The sequence below is a fragment of the Chlamydotis macqueenii genome, chromosome 2 (genome assembly GCF_036417535.1).
Source record: "Chlamydotis macqueenii isolate bChlMac1 chromosome 2, bChlMac1.mat, whole genome shotgun sequence".
NCBI lineage: Eukaryota > Metazoa > Chordata > Aves > Otidiformes > Otididae > Chlamydotis > Chlamydotis macqueenii.
Window position 1 is genome coordinate 65,899,533 of NC_141557.1, and position 21,260 is coordinate 65,920,792.

Consider the following 21,260-nt stretch of genomic DNA (forward strand, 5'->3'; position numbering starts at 1 on the left):
CATGGATTGACAGCAGCTCCGAGGAGAAAACTTGGATGCACTGGTGGACGAGAAGCTCAACATGAGCCAATAATGTGTGCTTGCATCCCAGAAAGCCAACCGCATCCTGGGCTGCATCAAAAGAAGCATGGCCAGCAGGTCAAGGGAGGTGATTCTGCCCCTCTACTCTGCCCTGGCAAGACCCCACCTGGAGTACCACATCCAGCTCTGGAGCCCCCAGCATAAGAAGGATGTAGACCTGTTGGAGAGAACCCAGAGGAAGGCCACAAAAATGATGAGGGCTGGAGCACCTCTTCTATGAGGACAAGCTGAGAGAGTTGGGGCTGTCCAGTCTGAAGAAGGCTCCGGCGAGATGTTATAGCAATCTGCCAGTACCTAAAGGGGGCTTCTAAGAAAGATGGGGAGAAAGTCTTCAGTAGGACCCGTTGTGATAGGATGAGGGGTAACGCTTTTAAAATAGAGGTAGGTAGATTCAGACAGGATATCAGGAAGAAATTGTTTACAATGAGGGTGGTGGAACACTGAAACAAGTTGCCCAGAGAGGTGGTAGATGTCCCATCCCTGGAAACATTCAAGGCCAGGTTGGACGGGGCTCTGAGCAACCTAATCTAGTTGGAGATGTCCCTACTCCTTGCAGGGGAGTTGGACTAGATGACCTTTGAAGGTCCCTTCCAGCTGAAACTGTTCTATGATTCTATGACATCAGAGAAATTCAGATGTCTAGCTAAAGTGTTTCACAAGCACTGTACTTAAAATCTCATGCACAGAACTGAAGTTCAAAGAACTGAGTTCAAGCAGCGAATACTCTAAAAATGAGAAGGAAAAGAGTCTCTCTGAAAGAGACTAACAGTGGTAGAAATCTTGAAGACATGTACAAAGTTGAAAGATAACAGTCACAAAGTATAATAGAAAAAATAACCTTTCAGGCAAATAGTAAAAATTTTATACTCTAATTAGATACTGAATACAGGTATGCAATACACTTCTGTATAAGCATCTTTCTTTTTTGTGAGGGATCATCTTGAATTTAAGTTCATCTTCCTTTCAGGTTAGCATGGTAGCAGACATTTACTATAGAAGAATCTGCAAAATACCTGTATCATACTCACTACTCATGAAAGCAATCTTGTATAATACAGATCAGCACAAATGGCAGAACTACCACATGCAACAGTAAGAGAAACTGAAGACACCAATGGCTTCCACCTTCCCAGCAGTAGAAGGGAATTTATTATACTAAACTCCAGGTAGTCCAACAAAGTAGACAAGGCCTAATGCTGCTGTGGAATGAAGAGGACCATAGCTGCCTCCACCAGTATAACCAAAGGGGTAACTCCTCCTGCCCTCAGCTGTTGATTTCCCAACAATTCCCTTTAATTGAGTAATTCTCATTAATTGACACTAGACATCAGGGGTTTTTTGGCACTGAAGGAAGTACAACTCTACCCTACAGAATCAGCTGTAGCAGCCTCTGACATTTTGGGGAAGACAGAAATCAAGCTGTTCAGGGTGGAGGAAAGAGTTCTTTCCCAGCCCCAATCCAACTACTTTTTTTTTTCTGCTTTCTTAAATTACCTTTCTACATAAGCTGCTCAAGGAGATTAACTAGTAAAATACAGTACTTCTCACTTATTCTGCATGAGGAAGTATAGGTGAGCAGGCACATTCTCAGCAATGGGGACTCAGAACAAGACAGACACGCAGAGAACAGAAATGACTACATGGACAACAGTTGGTAAGATGAAAATGTGAGCCACACCAATGTATCATCTCTCTGTGCTAAACAACAGATTTTTTCCCCCATGTTCTCAGTTAAATTGTTACCATGTAGCACCTAGAAATTTTGTAGCAGACTTAGAAATTATTTTATTTCCATTCTTCAAATGTGAATTATTAGAATTGCAAGAAATCAGTAATAACTGAAAAAAAAAATCTTTCAGACAGTGTCACCAATATGCTATTTAAATATCTAATTAGGAAATAATGACCTTGGATGTGAGTTACAGTAAGTTGCAGTGGAAAGAGACCTTAGGCAAAAAAGTAGACTGTTAAAACTTTCTGTTGTAAACAACTGTTTTTCCCTTTTCCTCTGTTACAGCAGCGTGGTTTCTGCAAGCTTTGGAATACTAACTTTTCAGATTTTATGATTAAAATTGTCTTCCATATAGATACAGACAACTGTGCCATCTATTATTTTAGTTATATAAATTATTTTGTGAAGCGTGCCAAAGCAGAACAGATTGATGCCTGGTTGAAACACAAGCTTAGTATATAGTATACCTAGAGTCTAAATATACGTACATGCAAACATTGATTCAAACACAAACAAAAAAGCCTAATGCAGAGGTTTCCTTTCAAAACCACACACACTATCTTTCCAGATTTTCTGCCTTCTCTGTTTTCTGAGGGTAACTGACGTGTTGGGCTCTGGCAGGTCATAGATGTTTGAGCTAAACAGTTATGAAAAGTGCCCATTTAAATATTACAAGCTAAGGTAGGGCCAAAGTAATTGTATCACTTCATACTTCCTGGGGAGTTCACTCTAAGCATTTATCTTGAAATCAAGCAAAATAAATACAATATGTGGTAACATAATATGTAATTATATAATAACTATTTTACTATAATAAGAAGAAATGCTATTTTGCCTCTCCAAGCAAAATACTGAATGCAAATCAAAACATGTATTGATTTTGTATTCTAAATTCAAAACCTTCTTTCTACTGCAGTGTCACTTATATGAGTATCTTGAAAAGTTAAACATTAAAATACAGAAAATCTATATGTTACTAATGAAAAAAACTAAATCAAGTAAATTGAAGACATGGAATTCACCCTGTATGCAGCATGCAAAGATTTTTACAAAATATGAATAAATTGGTAATTCAGACTTACTATTCATTCAAGATGTGGATAGCAATATTTTAGGAGAAGTAGTATGTTAGCTAGACAAGGTATATAAGCAATTGACAAAAAACCTCAACTCATTCACTGTCAAAACAGTAGGCAATCCAATTTTGCACATACCAGAAAGACTTCAATTTTCCATCTCTCTCTCTATTTTTCTCTAAAGATAATATTGTACTAGGGAATAGAATTGAGTTCACATCAGTAAACACAGAAAGCCAAAGAAATAAAGATTCTTCTGCTGAACTGATGAGATTATTACTGAAATATCCCACTAATTTCAGCACAGGACAGCAATGTCTTCACAAGCTCTCAGACTTAAGTAAAAAAATCCTTTCCTGAGCAGTCAAAGATATTTTGACACAGTTTCAAGATGGTGCCTCCAGAAAACTTGTCCCAGTTATACAGCTATAGACAATGTTGGCTGAATGCCATAGAATGTAGAAATCTAGCTCAGTTCAATACACCAAAAATCTGGACAGGCAACACAGGCCACTGCAAGAGCTCAGGGTTTTTACAGTCAGAATCAGGGTCTCTCTTTATGGGCTTACCAAACACTAATTTGCTACCGTAATTATAAAAATTCTAGAGCATCCTAGTTGATCTCTATACTATCTTGCTAAATATCCACTTTAAATTACTCTTCACACAGGCTAGACCATGCAGTTAATCAGCACAGAGTGCTGCTTTATAATCCACATCCACCTTGATTATGACCACATTTCCCTTTCTTACAGAGTCCCACAGTGCCAAATAACAGCGCGGATCTGCAGTCCCTCTGTGGCACACGAGTCTCATATGAAAGCAGAAAGCAGTACTGTAACACGAGGGGAAGAGCATACCTGACTTCTGGAGAAGAGACACTCTGAAATGGATATTGCAGGATCAGCCCCACAAGCCCAAGCCACTGTAGCCACTCAGCATTTCAGTGACACAGGTGGACAAGAGTCAACCAGGTAAAACAACCAAAAAAAGACAGACACTAAGCTTCATCAGACCAGTCTCCCAACTCTCTGTCCAACACGGTACAGTCTTACGTCAAGTGCCCCGGGCCTCTGCTTCTGCACCTGAGCCTGGGTAACACTTGACTCACTGCAGGGCTGTCAGATCAGTAACTGGATGCATATTTCACCGATACAAGTTGTACTAGCATCCTCAATGGCTCCCAAGGACCTCAGTATCTCTCACTGGAGTACCTTATGCTGGCAAAGGAATTAATACTGGTCTAACCGGACTCTATGCATCGGCCAGTGTACTGGCATCAAATAATTCCAAAGCAATAGTTATCTCTCCATCAGAGGAGGCAAATAGAGCCACCTGCTTCTCCTCCTGATCTTTCTGTTTGTAAACACTTCATTTCTGAGATGATGCCACTGCCTCCTTATGTACTGTCACATGGGGAAAGCTACTGGTATTTCTTGTTCAGGATACATTTCAACCAACTGCAGCAAAGAGACAGAATAGGATCTGCTTTTAATACTGACAGTAGCCTGAAATATGTGCTACTTCAATGAAGATTACCTATAGCAAAATGAATCCATGCATACCACCAAGACTTTCCGGATCTCTTACCAGCATTATTTTAGGCTTTTTTTTGTAACCTAACACCTCCCAAATATCAAGTTATTAACCACCGAACATAAGTAAGGAGAAAACCATCTAGTGCTGCGAAGTTTTAGAATGTGACAAAAGTTAACTAAATCAAACAGCTCAGTTATCCACATTAAAAAGATAAAGAGCTGAAAGCATTTCATTTAAGTCTACATCCTCTTTTTTTTTTTTTGGGCACCATTTAAAAAGAAAAAAGAAAAAAACAAAACCAAAACCCAAAAAACACCACAAACAAAAACGAAACAGAATGACCTACACTTTAATGGATATACAATTCCAGAGTATTTTGTAAAATCAATCCTAAACAAATGCTTAAATGCAATACATACAAAGACTATTATGTGACCTCATATAAAATCAAAATTCTTGGAGAAAAATCAATTCTTATACCTCTGAACTCATCATAAAACTGAAAAAGCTGCTTACAACAAAAAATTATGAAAGAATAGAATTTTAACCTTTCACAATTCATAATCAGGGAAATATTCCTGCCTGGAAACATCAGGATTGACAATAGTAACTCTATAGTTTATTTTTTATGATTAATTTTTGGTTACTTGATTCATAAAACAAACCAAGTACTCTATGTAGAACTATACTTTTTAAAATTCTTCTGCTAGATTCAGATCCATCAGCAGCTTAAAAACATTCTGAATGACTACCACTACAGGACCTCAAAGCACAGTCTAAAAAAACCCCTACAAAATTAGCTAGAAGCATCAAGGACTTCTAAAGACAGTCCTAAGCACTGCTACGTATGTTCACTCTCAAGCTAAAGTTTGATGGCAAGGACTGTCCCGTGAGAAGAAAGTTTGCATTGCTTCAACATTAAGAGTACTAAGTTTGAAGTGTTATGTCTTAACTGGTATTTCAGACTCAAAAGTAGATCTGAAAATCTTTCTGAGATGAAGTAACATGCTGATCTTCTGTAAGATGCTCTAGACTACAGGCATAATTGGAACTATTTGACTTGGTGGGATGGGTAATTTTAATTTACTTATCATTTTAATAATACTTTTAAAAGCCCTTCTCCCGAAAGAAAACATACAGATGTGCAGACTGAGAAGTGGACAGTGGTTCCACTGAATTACTGGTCCTCTTGGTACAACTGTGGTTCTACACTCAAACCCAGACGCTCAGTTTGCTGGGCTTAATCTTAACCATCTCCCTGTCCTTTGTGTAGCTTAATAGGGGAATCTATAAAAGTAACAAGGGAATGAGACTATATGGGATTCACATAGTCTCTTCAGATGAGGGAGAACAACAGCACAACTTGGACAGAGACTTGGCCCTTTGGGTATGTTCATACTGCAAATTTAACATGAGCTGCACCAGATGTTAGCTCTCAAGATAGTCTAATGCATGCATGCACACTGCTGTCTTCCTTTTGGTTTGGATCCCCCATATAACGTGTATTTAGATCTCTTCTCTAGCCAGCCACATCAGCAGTACAATAATTTGCCTGCGCCAGAAGGAAAGAGAGAGGCAGAAACTTCAGAAAGAGTACAGAAAGCACTTCAGTGAACCTACGTGCAAACCCACCCAACACTATTTTCTAGTGCGGGCTCATATTCAGCTCCTGCTACATTCCTTTCAGGCTTCCCAAGGCATCCAGAAAGAGCACAAATAAAATCGTATTTGAAATGTACGTTGAGTTGTAGCAACTTGGATACAAGGAAGCTCAAGCCCAACAGAGGTATGTCAGTAAGCAGTAGTCCAAGCTACAAAGCAGAGAGTTCAGGATACAGAATTACTTAATTAAAAGGTGGAAGACCAAGTCTTGATCCAATTAAAGTGAGCTGTCCAAGTGGCTACACAGGTTATGAGTCTGGTACTAATGAAGACTAGACCATGAGGAGAAAATATTTTTCCCTAAAGCAAAACGAAGCTGTAATACAAAATGGATTTGAGAACATTTCTCTTTCTTACTTCAAACTAACAGATGGAATAATCACATTAGGAGATTAGTGAACAACTTTGTCTTTTCTTCAAACAGTATTTAACATGCTATTCTACTACTATTACCTTGCTTGTTCCAATAAGATGACCTTTACAATACATGCTTAGATTACAAATAAAAGTGAAAGAGACCAAACCAAATGCTCTTAATTCAAAGCAGAAAATTATTTTGGAGGATAGGAACAAATCACTGTTTCTAGGTTCAGAGCCACTAATATCACTGCAGAACTTAATAGATACAAAGAGAACTATCCAAGCCCTGCTGGAATTGCTGATTTTTATTAATTGCCTATTCTATAGGGGGAAAAAAAAAAAAAAAAACAAACAACCCAAATAATTGAAAAAAATATTGAAAAGTGGTTTTTAAGTTATAACCGAGAAAGCAAACAACGCAGGAAGAAGAGGTCACTTACTCCTTAGGGAAAAATTACAGAAGTCAATCTACAGCTTGTATGGGACACTGAGATGGTAAGGATTGCTTATGTATTTGGCACAAGGAAAAATTAAGATTCACTAAGGTAACTTTGTGTCAGAGAAGTCTGATAAATCTCTTGTGTCCCCATTCTGGCACTCACCATAGTCTCTGAAAACATACTTGGAAACTCTGAAACATGTTGCTCCTGGGATGGAAGGTTTTCTCTAGAGTCTCTCTGTGTTGACAGAAACCACTAACTGCCATGGTAAATTAAACAGATTTCCCATTTCTAAATGGGAAAACAACAAACCTCAGAGCAACCAAAATTAACAGTAGAAAAAACTGCCCACTACTTCTGGAAAAAAAAAAGCCAAATGTCGAACAAGAGCCAGGTACCTCTAAGGGCACAGTGACACCTTTTTAGGGACAAAAGTGCCACTGCGTGAAAAATCTGAGCTGGCTCACAACGGACAGAAGTAGTACTTATCTTCACAGATATTCCATATCTAACGGGGTTTCTTTTTGGTTTGGTTTAAATTGTTATCATTACTACAGATTGCATACTGCAGTGGAGACACAATATGTTTGTCCCTTGACAGGACAGAGTTGATTCATGCGAAGGAACAGCTGAGGAGGCTCATGTACAGCAGCAGCCTGGGCAAAGCAAACACAGAGGAATGTGTGCATATGCAGGCATGTATTTCTGCATGGGTGAGTACGGAAAACGTTCACAGTTATACAAGGAAATTCTTTCTCCCACATGTCTGAAAGAAGGAGGAATCAATAACAAGAAGCTCCAAGTCAAAATTACTGAAGATAATTTGACACTATCTTGAGTTAAGAAACAAATATTATTCTACCGTGTTGCGTTTCAATTGCATGCATATTCTCAGACACAGTTGTACAAGAATGAGAGATACCTTAACAATTAGTATGTTTGAAGACTCCCGAAAATAAACTGGTCCTACTGAATTCTCAGAATAATAGTTCCAGCTGGCAGGTGTCCACATATATACAGGTATTCATAGTACTGGAGAGGGAAAGGAGTAAGTGTGAGCCGTCAACGACTCCAGGACTCTCAGGCTCAGGGATATAAATGCTCCAACAAGCCTTTTCTTCCCCCTTAGAATTACAGACAAGGCCAAGAGTTCATTAAGACCCCACATGTAAATGGTAATATACTACCACCTGTCACAGCCCCGCACACACCACCAGGCCCTAACTGACCTGATCAGCCTCAGCTGCTGTCTCCACCAGCCCCCTCTGGGCCAGGAACCCAAGTTAAGTTCAGGTTGTGCCCCCAGTCCTGGCTTGAGCTTAAATAACATGCCTGCCTCTAGCCCTGTGCTCGTTTCCAGGATGGACATTAGACCTGCGTTTTACGTAGCCTTCTCTCCAGTTCTGTGTCCAGCTCATTTCCTGTTGATCCTGACCGGAGCCCCTGTATAGACCCAGGCCCTGGTTCATCATTTGCCACGTCTGGGACTGCTGATGGGTCCTACTACCAGTCCCCAGTTTTGCCCACAGAGCTCAGGCCCTGCAGCATGGGGTGTCTTGTTGGTACTCACACTGCCTGTGCTGGTGGCACCCTTGGGTCCTTTCTTGTCCTCTCTCAAGGAGCAGTGCTGTTCATACTACTCCCAGTCACTATCACTCAACAGCATCAGCTAAACATATTTCCAAAGAGGAAATCACTATTTTTAACTAAGTACTTATTATTATTTTAAGACCTTCTAGTCTGATTCAAATTCATCTCTCAGTAAAGAGCACTGTACCAAAAACTAATCTTCAAAGTTTTCTCCAGTCATTACACAAAGAAAACAGCTCAGACCAAATTTGGTGTTGGTACTAAAAAATACCATATCCAGACTACTACGGTAAAGCTGGCAAAATGAACAGTCAAGTCACAGTAACATGTACTATGTCTTGTTCTTCACCAATTATACTTTCGTATTTTCAGAAGCTGCTGAGCACCACCGCCTTTCTAAAGCTATGCTTTAATTTTCAAATCCAGAGTAGTGACCAAAAAAATTACCTGCAATACACAGGTGGAGAGGCTGGGGAGGGGGAAGAGGAAGAGAAGGGCAGGAAAACACAACAACCTGTATTTCAAGAGAGACAGGATTCCTTGAGCATGAGATATAACACAGAATGGGACATTAGTTAATTTAGATGTTTTATACAACTTCTTGCTTGTTTGGGGTTTCTAGAATATTTTGCTCTTATCAAGTAATATTTGACTTTAATCTCCATGAAGTAAATACATTTTTGTGGTTTCTAATATTTTTTAGATTATCGTATAGTATAGAATACATATTCTGTTGACCCGAGAACAGCAATAACCACTAAACACAGTATTTAGTGTTTGTAAACTTCAGGTTCCAAATAAAAGGTTTTCCAGAGGTAACCTCTTAGGGACATGTTAATTGTCTGTAGTTTGATCAGTTTGCGAAAGAGGTTTTTTAAAAACCCAATATGAAAATACATATGTTCAAAATATATTAAAAAAAAAAGAAAATTTTCAAAGCGTTCTTACTCTGATCAGTGACCTAATGCCAAGCCTATATACCATACAGTACCTTGCTTGTATAAAACTCTGTAATTACACAAGCAATAACCTAGTGTTGGAAACAGCAACACATTTTACCATCTTAAATGCACTACTACAAAAAGACATGAAAACAAGAACATGGTTCATTCAGCTTGCATCCTTGACAACATTTACAACTAGAAAGACATTATTACATTAGATTGTGATAAATATTAATGGAAAAGAAAATTTTATACCATCTGAAACTTAGACACAACCAAATGTAAAAGCATACTTTGCTTATTTTTAATCATGAAAAGCATTTTGATCACATAGGCATAAACAAGATGTCGATAGGAAAGACAATAAGGAGAAAAAAATTAGATCACTTAAAATAATTGCACCAGAAGAGCTCATATCCAGACTTCAAAACCAATCAAGGCACGAAACTGCAGTTTAAAAAGGTATTAATAATTCAGCAATATGACAAAGTGTTACCTATATGTTTACTGCAAGTCAGAGGAAGAAAAGTAACCACAGTGAGCCTTGAACTGGTATTCTGACCCAGATAGCACACTAGGTTTTACAGCAAATTATGAAGGCAAGATCACTTAAAGACAAGGAAGTAACACAGAAAGACGATAGTAGTAAAACTCTTATGAAATGTTTATGAAAGTGCTAAATTAAACTCAAAACAGAGAGTGCTAAGATCTACCACTTTTTTTTTTTCCTCTGGGCAGTAAGTTCACACCGGCCTGGGATGCCTAGAGCAATGTATTTTATATTTTACCACCTGGGAAATTACTACATAAGTTGGAGAAGACGGGAAAACCAAAACAGGACTTGTGTGGGTTCGGGGTTTTTTTTGTTTGTCTTTTTTTTTTTTTTTTTTTTTAAGGAAACTGACCAAATGGGAGATGATCAACTCTCAATTAGAGAAAAGGAAAGCATCAAGGGAAGGAAGATTAAAATAGACTTCCTCAAAGCAGAAACATAGAAGAGAAAAATGCTTGTAATCTTATGGAGAAATGGGCATCCAGATTTGCTTGACAGGCAGAGGGTAGCTTATTCAAACACAGAAAAGGCTGAAATATAAGCATAACTCTTTACAAACATATCAGAGGGGTAAGAAGCAAATAATTATATCTAATTTAGCCATTAATATATCTGGGCTGACAATCAGGTGTTTACAGACATTAATGACGTTTACAGATCTTAAGTTACTAATGATATTCTGGAACTGCCTTCACAGAAATTAAAAGAGCATAGGAAAAAAAAAAAAAAACTCAATAAATGTTTTTTTCTTCTCCAGTTTTCTTAGGACTTCTCAGAAAGAGTTAGATGAACTTAAAAGAGGACTGCACGATTGTATGCAGCCCTGGAGCAGAAGTCTTGTACCCAAATTGGAAGGGAGTTATTTTCCAAAGACAGGCATTTAAAATCTTATACTGTTTAAAAGTGGTAGTCCTGCCTCACTCTGTGTAACTTAGGAATAAATACACCAGGCCTGCAGAAAGAGATAGATTGAATTCCTTCGCCGTACTGAACGTTTTATAAGTTTGGAAGATTCTTACCCTGTATTGACAGAAATTATTTCTATCAGTGGATTCTTCCTAATTTTCGGCAAATCCAGTCGTGCTCCCCCCAAACGTTTTCCATTATCCTTTTTCTGACCCAGTAGTCTCACAGAATGACCTTCAAATGAAGCAAAAAAAAGTGCAGTCAATACAAAGCACGAGTTCTATCATATTTGTTTTGATTTGCTCTTCTTCTCAAGTAATGTTTATACTTCAAAGATTGAAAATGAGAATGAGAGGTAATAATTGATTTCTACCAGCTGGAGCATTTTAAAAGCGACACTAAGAGGTAAAATAAATCATGTTAAAATGAACAAATTATTTCATCCAGTTATCTTTTCACAGTTGCATTTTCTGGTTTATCCAGTAAAACGATCTAAGCAGTTTCATTTTCAGATTCTCAAGCAAATATCAACAAAGCAATATTGAAATAAGTTGTATGGCAGGACTAAAACACTTTTCCCCCAAATTTCATTCAAACGTAAATTAGTAGACAGTAAACAACTTTTTTTTTTTTTTGTTTATTATATGGAGAACCAGCACATTTCAGTCAAAGTTATGTGACAGTGTAAGTCTTAGGGAAAGTCTTGTGAAGCATATCCTGGTAACTTGTACATGGCTAAGCTGACTACCAAGACTTATGCATATTCCTCCCACATCAAGGGGACTGCAAGTCACAAAAACTGCCTCACAACTCTTTTCTTAAAGCCAGTAATATTCAGAGAATAAAACACAAATACTGTCACCAACTGCCTACAACAGTACACAGCACATCAAGTCCTGTATTTAAAGAGCACAAATGACAGGGTTCGCTAATATTCTGAAGCAAGATCGAACAAGGAAGAATAAAAATTAAGCGTGTGTTATTGCAACAGGTAGTGCAAAATGTGCCTAAGTTATAAACATAGGACTTGTATAATCTATTCCACAAAGTCCAGAATAGGCAGGTAAGAGACAGCAAGGGAAAGCTTATCCTAGATATCTGAAAAGAGATGGAAAGTAACCACTACTTGGAGTGGAGGAAAGAGAGAAAGTATGTATGGAAAGCTCTTCAATAGTACATGAAACTAGAGCTACAATCTGTCAAATACTTCAGAAAAGAAAGCTAAAGAAACTTACCCTAAAAAGGAAAATGGCAGGGGGCAAAAGGAAAGCACGAAACTATAAAACACCACCTGAGCTACATCTAGCACAAGAAAGTAGATAACCATTTCAGATCAATTAAAAACCATTTTCAATCAAATTTCCTAACTTACACTACCAACAGCTATTTACAAAACTAACTCATCCATCAGTTGAAATCTTTCTCTACTACCTGTTTTGAGGGGTCAATTTATTTTTTTAATAACGTGGCATTCATACTCTGAATTTATTTCTGTGATACGGCAACAACAGCCCAGAAATAAACAACTACTTCTAGCATACCATCTTTCTCAGGTTTTTAAAGACACATTAAAACTCTCAATCAAAAATGTGATCTAATAGAGAAGTGAGCAGGACTGGTCTGACATCATAACGGTTAATACTAAAAGGAGACAACATAAGGTCAACAGGAATTAAAAGGCATTATTTTTGCAGTTGCATTTGACAAAAATCTCATTACATCCTGCTGTGAATTTAGTAATATTGTACTTGTGCCATTAACATTTGCTAAATGATTCGTGTCTACCTTTTCATGACAATAACAGTAATATCTTTGTCTTACAATTCCATCAGTTATTTTCCAATCCAATGCTTCGTGAAGGAGTCACAAGCATAGCATCATTTTATTTACTTGTATAACAAGTGATTGCATTACGGCAGGCATAAAAAATAAACTAGAAGCAGAGAACATTCCTTTTTGTATTTCCTAATACTGTGGTTTATTTGGAACAAGACAGTTTATCCATTTTTTTAAGTATTCACTTGCATTACCATATTAAAACTGTATCTTCATTTATGGCTGAAAATACAGTGGAATGATTTACAGTTTTCTTAAAAAAAAAAAAATCAGGCTTAACAACATAACAAGCTATCCAAAATTTAAAATTTAAATTTATAATTGGAGTCAAACCACCAATCTGAAGTTTAAAAAGCAAAACAAAACCAACAAGTAACATCTCAGAGCGCAGAATCACTAAGTGTGACCTCCTCTGAGCGCGCACCCTGGCAATGAACAGCTCTGTGAGTTACTGCTCTCTAATAACAATGTAGCTCATGCTCTCCCTTTCTCACACTGGGAGCATTAATCAAAGAGGGAAACCTTTTCACAGGACCTATGGAAAAAGAGTGTCCTTTAGACTGCAAAACTTGTCACAAACCCTTTTGTCAAAGGAATAAAAAATAGTAAGCAAGGAGGGAAATGGAGATAATGACAGACCTGTGCAGGAGGTACAACTCTATAATCTATGTTTTCTTAGGAAAACAGGAAAAAAAATAAACACTATGGTAGTCTAGAAAATCTTGTTAACCAAATGTACTATTACTACCTTCTTACAGATGTTTGTAATTCAGACACTAGGCAGGTTATATAAATTAGGAAAAAAAAAACCAAACCAAATGCTTCCAGAAAGCAAGCAGCACATGCATATCCAACTACAGTGATGTGTGCTAATTCAATTTAAAAAAAAAAAATAAAATAAAAAAAAAAAAGGAAAAAGAACAAGAAAGAAAATCCTCAGTCACAGTATTCGTGACCTTAAATCCTTTTTCCCCTACTCCATACAAGGACTATTTTGTTTCATTTTAAGTAATCACTAAAGCATCTGTTTACAGCATTGTTGCTATTAATAAAACATAACTTGATAAACACTGAATCATACTTTTTCACATGTTGTAGATCTTTTTTCCAAAACTTATTTCAAGAAAACTTAAAAATAATTAACTTTTTTTCTGTCTTCAATAAGGAAAAGGCTAAGCAACACTTTTTTAACTCTGTCTAACCAGCATTATTAAGCTCACATCAACATCAAGCATAACAGAAAAAGTAACTTTACATCTCATTTATGACCTCTTTTCAAAGCTTAGAATGGGGCAAAACATTGCAATCAAGTTTTACTTCTAAAGCATTTTATCTGATTTACCTTCTTTCTAACTTCACAGGTTGAATAACAACTAAGCAAAAGAGGTGTCCCAAACTTAAAAGAAGTATTTTCTCTTCTTTTTTTTTAAAGTTTGGTACAAAAACATTTTTGAAAACTGAGTTAATCAAGTTCTCCTTCCTTAATGATGAGTGCTCTATCTCGGATATTAAACAAAAAACACTCCTTTTTTGATGTCTCACTGGGAGACGTAAACTTTGAAATACAGCTTAATGACAAACAGATCTAGTCAGGTTATATTTGAGAGCCTAAACATTCTAGTCCTATAAACTTCTGCCACAAACATAACTTTTCTACTTCCACATAGTCTACCAGCAGATGAAATTCTACTAAAATGAAAAGGTTAATTCACAGTTTAGGTCATGCTTCAGAGCAGTTTTTCACTGATTAATAGATAATTAATGCAGATTACAATACAACAGTAGTACTAACCAAGTCCAGTGAGAAAACTTATAGAGCAGAATCACTCGCAACAAATGTAAATGAAATCAAGCTAGAAACAATTTAGAATCAACGAGAGCTCTCTAGTTTTCAGAACTGTTTAAAATTAAACTTATCTTCACATAGAATTCAGTAGGTGCAAGTCACATTACTTGGCATTGTTCGCAGAGAGGATGAGGTTGGAATGAATTAATCAGGACATTAAATGCTATTGTTAGTCTAAAAGAGGTCTTTTAAATGTGTCAGTTTGATAAACCAGTGTGCAGAATTAAAATATTTTCAAGGTATTCATTTTCACTTGTTAAAAAGGAGATAAAAAAGTAACATAAAGTTAACAGCATGTACACATACCTTTAATCGTAGATGTATGTGCTTCAGGGGTGTGGTAGAGAATGCCTGATCTCAAAATACAAATACACGAAGGGAACAGGTAATGGAATTTATTTGCCACAAGACTGTAACAACATTAAATGTGGTGTGAACCTCCAGCTATTGTCAGACCGCTGTGACCTAGACTCACAGAAGCATGTTAACAATATTAAGTGAAACAGATTCAAATTGGACTGGTATTTTGCTATCTTGATAGCAAGGATAAGTGATAGGGAACTGGCCTGGCTTAGTCGTCTTTAGCTAAGTTTCATAACTGCCTATCAGTGTTGCAAACACCTATCAGATATTAATAGACCTTCTGTATTTCAAGAACAGTCAGCTTCACTCAAGTCCACAGGCTGGTACCCCGCAGCAGCTGCTGGGAAATCTGCTCGAAAGATGGAAGAGGGTGGGTCCCTCCACATCCCCGCACACCCAGCCGGCGCTACACAGTGCACCTCTGAAACACAACTCCCAGCCAGACACAGTGCAGTGTTTCTTAGCTGTTAGCTTCAAAGTTCAGTGTAGATATCCCAAGCAGCTCAAAAACACGAGTTTAAAGAAAATCCTCAAAGATGCAGGAAAGCCCAGCCTTGGCAGCAACAATTTCTATTGTTTTCAGCTTGTTCTGTTACCCATTCTTTCCTTTTCCCAGTTACATTATTCTACTTAGAGGTTATTCACCATTTCCTGAAGGACACTTGTTTCCTCACAACAAGGCTGTCAAGGTACCATTCTATACCTCCCAGCAGCTGTCTCTCACCAAACTGCTTGATCTTGTCCAGCATCTTCAGGGAAAAGGATTAAGCGCTATTTCATGTACTCTTGCACACATTTCCTTCCATCATTATTCGCTTCTTAATGAATACAGAGCTTCCTTTCCTTAAGGCTAACACTGGAAAAAAATGGCACAGGGGAGCAGTGTAGCTAAGGAAGGCAAAGTCATATGAAGGAAAAACAAAGTGGTAAATTCCTCCAAAGAAAAACAAAAGGAAGAAGTGTAAAGAACCACCAAAAGCAGTGATAAAGACTGAAAGGAGGATCATGTAAATATAAAAGGTGAAAGGAATTAGAAAACTTAAATGAAAGTAACAAAAATGGTCAAGAACATAGTAAAGAGAGCCTAAGAAGATCCAATTAAAAATATGTAAAGTCAGAAGAGGTAAACCAGGAGCTATTACAAAACTTTAGTATTGGATTTATTGCCAGAATTGTGTTTTTCTAACTCTGTAACTACTGGGTAAAAACCACCTTCTAAACAAGTTATTTTGGATCTTCTGGCAGGGCTAACTGAAAAAAAAAAAACAGCATCTGAAATATTAGGATGCAACACAAATTGTCTAACACAGTCCAGCTAACCTGGACTGTTGCTCATATTTGAGCCCAAATTTCTTCAGTTTGGAGGTGCTTCAAATACAGACTTGGTGAGCGCACAGTGGACAGGTAGGCTTAGAGCCCCAGCCGTGGTCTACCTCTGATGGAAGCAGGCCACACATAGCAAGGACAGACCCTAAGCTCCTCTCCCATCTCTTCTCCCTGCCCTGTAGCACAAACAAGCTGTCCCACAGCAGACATGACTGATGGCAAAGGAATCCCCCAGCTCCCCAGAGCAATCACATGCTGCCAGACACACACAAGTGCAGGAACAAGGACACTCATCGGCTTAGGGCTCTGCTGTGTGAATGCTCCCACCCAAACCAACCCCAACTGGTCAGCAGCACGTTAGCTATGCAGTGAAGGCATCCCTGAGTGTCATCTGTGGGATTTCTTGACTCAAGTAAATACAGGGAGCAAAGAAAAGCCAAACCTAACTGGAAGGCACATGCCCTGTGCTCCTCACCAAGCAATCAATATAAATTATTCCTCCTTTAGATCACCGAAGTGGGGATGTTGTGTAACAGCAGAACTCCTTCTTCAACTGCTGTAGGTAGGAACCGGATTCATTACAAGACAGGGAAAAATTCAGACCAATGCTGTCAGGATCACTGATCTTTCCCTGCGTGTCACAGCATCATAAGAAAAAGCAGGCCCTGGGACAGGCAACCAGTCCCATCAGGTTTCTGATAGCAGGTGGTATGTTTGACCCAGCCTCTGCAATTCAGAACTCTTTCATAAAAAGAATGCCTTCCATCCTACACCAATTCAAAAAAGCTTCAGAGAAATGTGCAGGTACTACTAAGCATACAGCACGTATGTTAGTAGCTTGAAATATATAAATCTACTAAGCCTTGCACTTGGAATTAGCATCCAACAATAATTCTGTTTTGGAAGACTCCAGAATATGAGTGTCACACAGGTGAAGACAGATGCTTTTTAAAATTCCTTTTATGTAATTTTAAAAGCACGATATTAGATATAGTGAGGCAATTCACAAACTTTAGAAAAAAGCTCTGCAGGTGGCCCAGATTGCTAAAATTCATACATCACTTTCTCTTCATTAAAGACACAATACCTCTTTATTCTTGGTATTTCTCCAATGTATCATTCCATCATAACAATATCAGTAAGCACTAAAACAGTAGAGTGCAACAAGTAAACAGAAAAGGAGGTAACTATTAACAAGGAATTACTGTTCATATAAAAATTCCATGTAGCTAAATTAAGTATAAGTATTCAAGAATATTTTTAGACACATCCACAGTACTTTTCCCTCTCATAACAAAAGCACTTGAAATGACATATTAAAACACAGGATTCAAGAGCTTCACCCTACTTATTTTGAGATCATGTGATGATCATTGTCTTTCTGAAAAAGTGACTAAACGTTAAATCTGCTGTGAACTCAAAAATCTAGCTACAATTTGACAGCTCAGAAGGACAATACGAAGAATTGACTACAGGAAGAGTTCCCCTCTGTCCTCACCTTTCTGTGAAGAAATACATTTTATCAGGATCAAGGATGCTGTTCAAAACCTCAGGAGATTTTCGTATAGAAACTTTCAAGGAAAAGTTTTGAATTAGATGAAACAGGTTGTGTTCTGAGGAAGCGAAATGCTGAAGGGTGGATTGTCAGAGCCAGCTGCAGCAGTACAAGGAACTTGCCTAAGGTTTGGGGTGTGTAGGTTGAACAGAACAAATTTAGCCTCAGACTGAAACACTGACCTGAAGCTATCACTGTATGCAAAAGCAAGCTTTGACTTTAATTTCTACTCCTCTGACATCTATTTGTACTCCTCCTATAGATAACTACATTACACTGGTTAGAACAAGGTACTCTCTGCATTTACCAGCCATGAGGATTCTCTAACAGAGCTAAACCAAACTGAGTCTAACTGATGTGAATAGGACAGAAAAGTAGAGGTGCTGTAAGACGGTCAGTCATCGAAGGCGTGGAAAAGAGCATGTACGAGTCTGGCAGGAAAGGCATCTCTTCCATCCACATCATAGGCTCATTTAACAATGAGCAGGCAGAATTTTGCTACTAAGATTTTCTATCTGTTTCCCCCCCATTGCATGTTTTCTTCTTCTGCAGTACTATTTCTCTCCCTTTTCTGTGAACTACTTACAAAATAAAGTTTTAACAGGGATAGTCAGTCCTAACAGTTTTCTAAACAAAATAAATGAAATAACTACATTGAGAAAAAGAATTACAAAACTCACCTGAAATCCTGGATTGCCTCACACACGTAACAGTCACTGCATGCCCCAAAGCATTTGAACAGGCACAGCAAAAACTGCAATGAACTTTGGTGTAAGAACAGAAACTAATTGATGGCAATGGAAATCTCTTGTCCCAGGAGATAAGATTTTTATGTTGAGCCACACGATTATTGATGTTTTACAAAAGCAATTAAAATCTCTTTGCAGAATTAGTTTCTCCATAATTACTGTATATTCCTCACTGTGCTCTACTGTTTTCCTTAAATTACAGTCTACAAAGGTAAACCTGCAGCATTGATACTGGCACAGACAATGGTATTACTACTATGAACCCATCCCTTCAGCGCATCACACTCTTCCTACAGTCAGAAATGGGCAATCAAAATGCAACCCAGCGCTCTGGTTGAAGTATGTGGCTGAATGACAACCCCTTCACTTAAAAATTGTAAGGTGGGATACCTTCAAGCCACGTCCTTCATAAGTCAACACTTGGTGTTAAAGTAGTTTTCAAATTAACAGAAAGAATAAAAGTGCTACTGCTTTCAGTAATGACACTCTTTCCATACATGAAGTAATTTTTTTTAGATGACAGCAAAAATTTATAAATAACTTTGTTTAAACAGAAATAGCTCCAAAATTGCCAATCCAGGGACCCAAGAAAGGGGCAGGGAGTGACATCTAACACATTATGCTGTTAACCTCAGTGATTAATATAAATAAATTTGTGACGCTGAATCTTTTAACCAGTCATTTCACCAAGTTACTGACAAGCTGTAGCTCTCTTTATGGTCTATTGAAAACTCTACTTCAACTCCGCCACATTTTTCAGTCTGTCAAATACAGACAGTCTCTTGCATAATTTTTGCTGGTAGTACATTTACTTTTCAATAATCTCAGTTTAAAAGGCTAGCTAACACCTAGAGATGCTGTTATGGACACAGTAGCGATCCTGGGGTGTCTGCGGCGAGCGGCCGGCGGCGGGGGGCTGCAGAAGCGGCCCCTCTGAGGAGAGGCCAGGGCTGCCCCACGCCAGACACAGCCAGTTCCAGCTGGCTTCAACAGACCCACCGCAGGACACAGCTGAGCCCCTCAGCCACTCGTGGGAGCCATGGGGAAAGCATCTATAAGAAAGAGCAAAACACTGGCTGGCAGCGAGGAAAAAACTGCGAGGAATATCCCTGTGAGCACCGAGGTGAGAGGAGGAGGAGGGGGAGGAGGCGCTCCAGGCACTCAGGCAGAGATTCCCCTGTGGCCCCAGGAGAAGACCACCGTGAGGGAGGTGGTCCCTCTGCAGCCTGTGAAAAACCAGGCCAGAGCTGGTGGATGCACCCTGAGGAAGCTGCAGCCTGTGGAGAGCCCACGCAGGAGCAGGGTTTCTGGCAGTAACTGCACGTAGCCAACAGGGAACCCACACAGTCCAAAGGACTGCGGCTCATAGAGAGGATCCATGCCGGAGCAGTCCTTGTTGGACTGCGGCCCACGGGAACAGCATGGGGAGGCAGGAGCAGCGGAGTGGAGCTGCTGTGGGCTGAGCGCAGCCACCATTGCCCATCCTCCCGCATGGCTGAGAGGGAGGTGGTAGATGAGTCTGGGATAAGAAAGTGAAGCTGAGCCTGGGAAGACGAGGGGTGAGGGGAAGGTAGTTTTGTAGTTTTCTCTGATTCTCACCATCTGACTCTATTTTTAATCGGCAATAAATTAAATTAATTTTCCCCAAGTCGAGTCTGTTTTGCCCATGACAGTAACTGGGAAGTGATCTCCCTGTCCTTACCGTGACCCATGAACTTTTCCATCTTATTCTCTCCCGTGTCCTGTTGAGGAGGGGGAGCAAGAGAGCTGCTGGGTAGGGGCCCGGCAGCCAGCCAAGGTCAACCCATCACACAGTGAAATAAATACAACCACCCATCCAAAACCATCCCCTCCTTTCAGTGTCCCTTCAAAGGACATAGAAACAGAAACAGGGACTCAATGAGGCCACTACCCTCCCTCTGACCCTCCTCAAGCTGCACTTCAGCACAGTCAGTTTCCTGACTGTGAGCCAAACGATGCTTGTCCTCAAAAACGAACTCCTGACTCCTCCAACTTTTATTCTTCATTTGGCTTGTCAACAGCTTCTTAAGTCAAGGCTACTCTTCCCACAACCACATAAATTGAAGAGAGTATTTTATCTACTGTTATCAGCAGATTATAGTGAAATCAAACAGCACATACAAATACTATTTAATATGCTGGCATCCATATACCTGCATACACACACACACTCCCTCTAAGGTAGGCAATCCAGCATAAATTCTTCATTTTAGTCTGCCTCTAAAATAGGTACCATTTATCTACTCATTTTCATCAAGACTGACACTGCAACTATCAGCAATCCATAATTGCTAACCACATGAGGACCACTTAACAGTTTAGTAAATATTGGTTAATGTTTAAACTGGGAATGGATGGGCAACTTCACCAGACAGGTCAACGTGACTGAAATCAAGAAAGGTTATGTGAAGTATAAAAGGCTCAACCCTGAAGTAATTTCCTTTGGTTGTTTTTTAGAAACAAGTCTAATGACCCATTGTAAAACTATGTTTTGTGAAAGCATTAGATGGACACAATATGGACTAAACTCAATTCAACCTGTGTCCCTCATCTCCCTAAGGCCTAAGCTAAAAGCAGACTGTACAAAAATACTCTGGTTCCACACCTCCCACCCCTAGAAAGCTTTAATACCATGGGACTTGAGAGCTAGCATGTCTAGAAAGGGGAGGAAAGACCGAAAT

General features: G+C 38.8%; 1 protein-coding gene across 2 annotated transcripts in view; it reads right to left on the bottom strand.

The window, feature by feature from the left end:
* Positions 1–21,260, bottom strand: part of CDKAL1 (CDKAL1 threonylcarbamoyladenosine tRNA methylthiotransferase) — a 416,940-nt gene that overhangs the window by 252,187 nt on the left and 143,493 nt on the right. For both annotated transcript variants that reach the window (XM_086743159.1, XM_086743160.1), the window contains one exon: positions 10,997–11,117. In XM_086743159.1, coding sequence (XP_086599285.1) covers positions 10,997–11,117 — 121 coding nt within the window. The remainder of the gene's footprint in view (positions 1–10,996; positions 11,118–21,260) is intronic.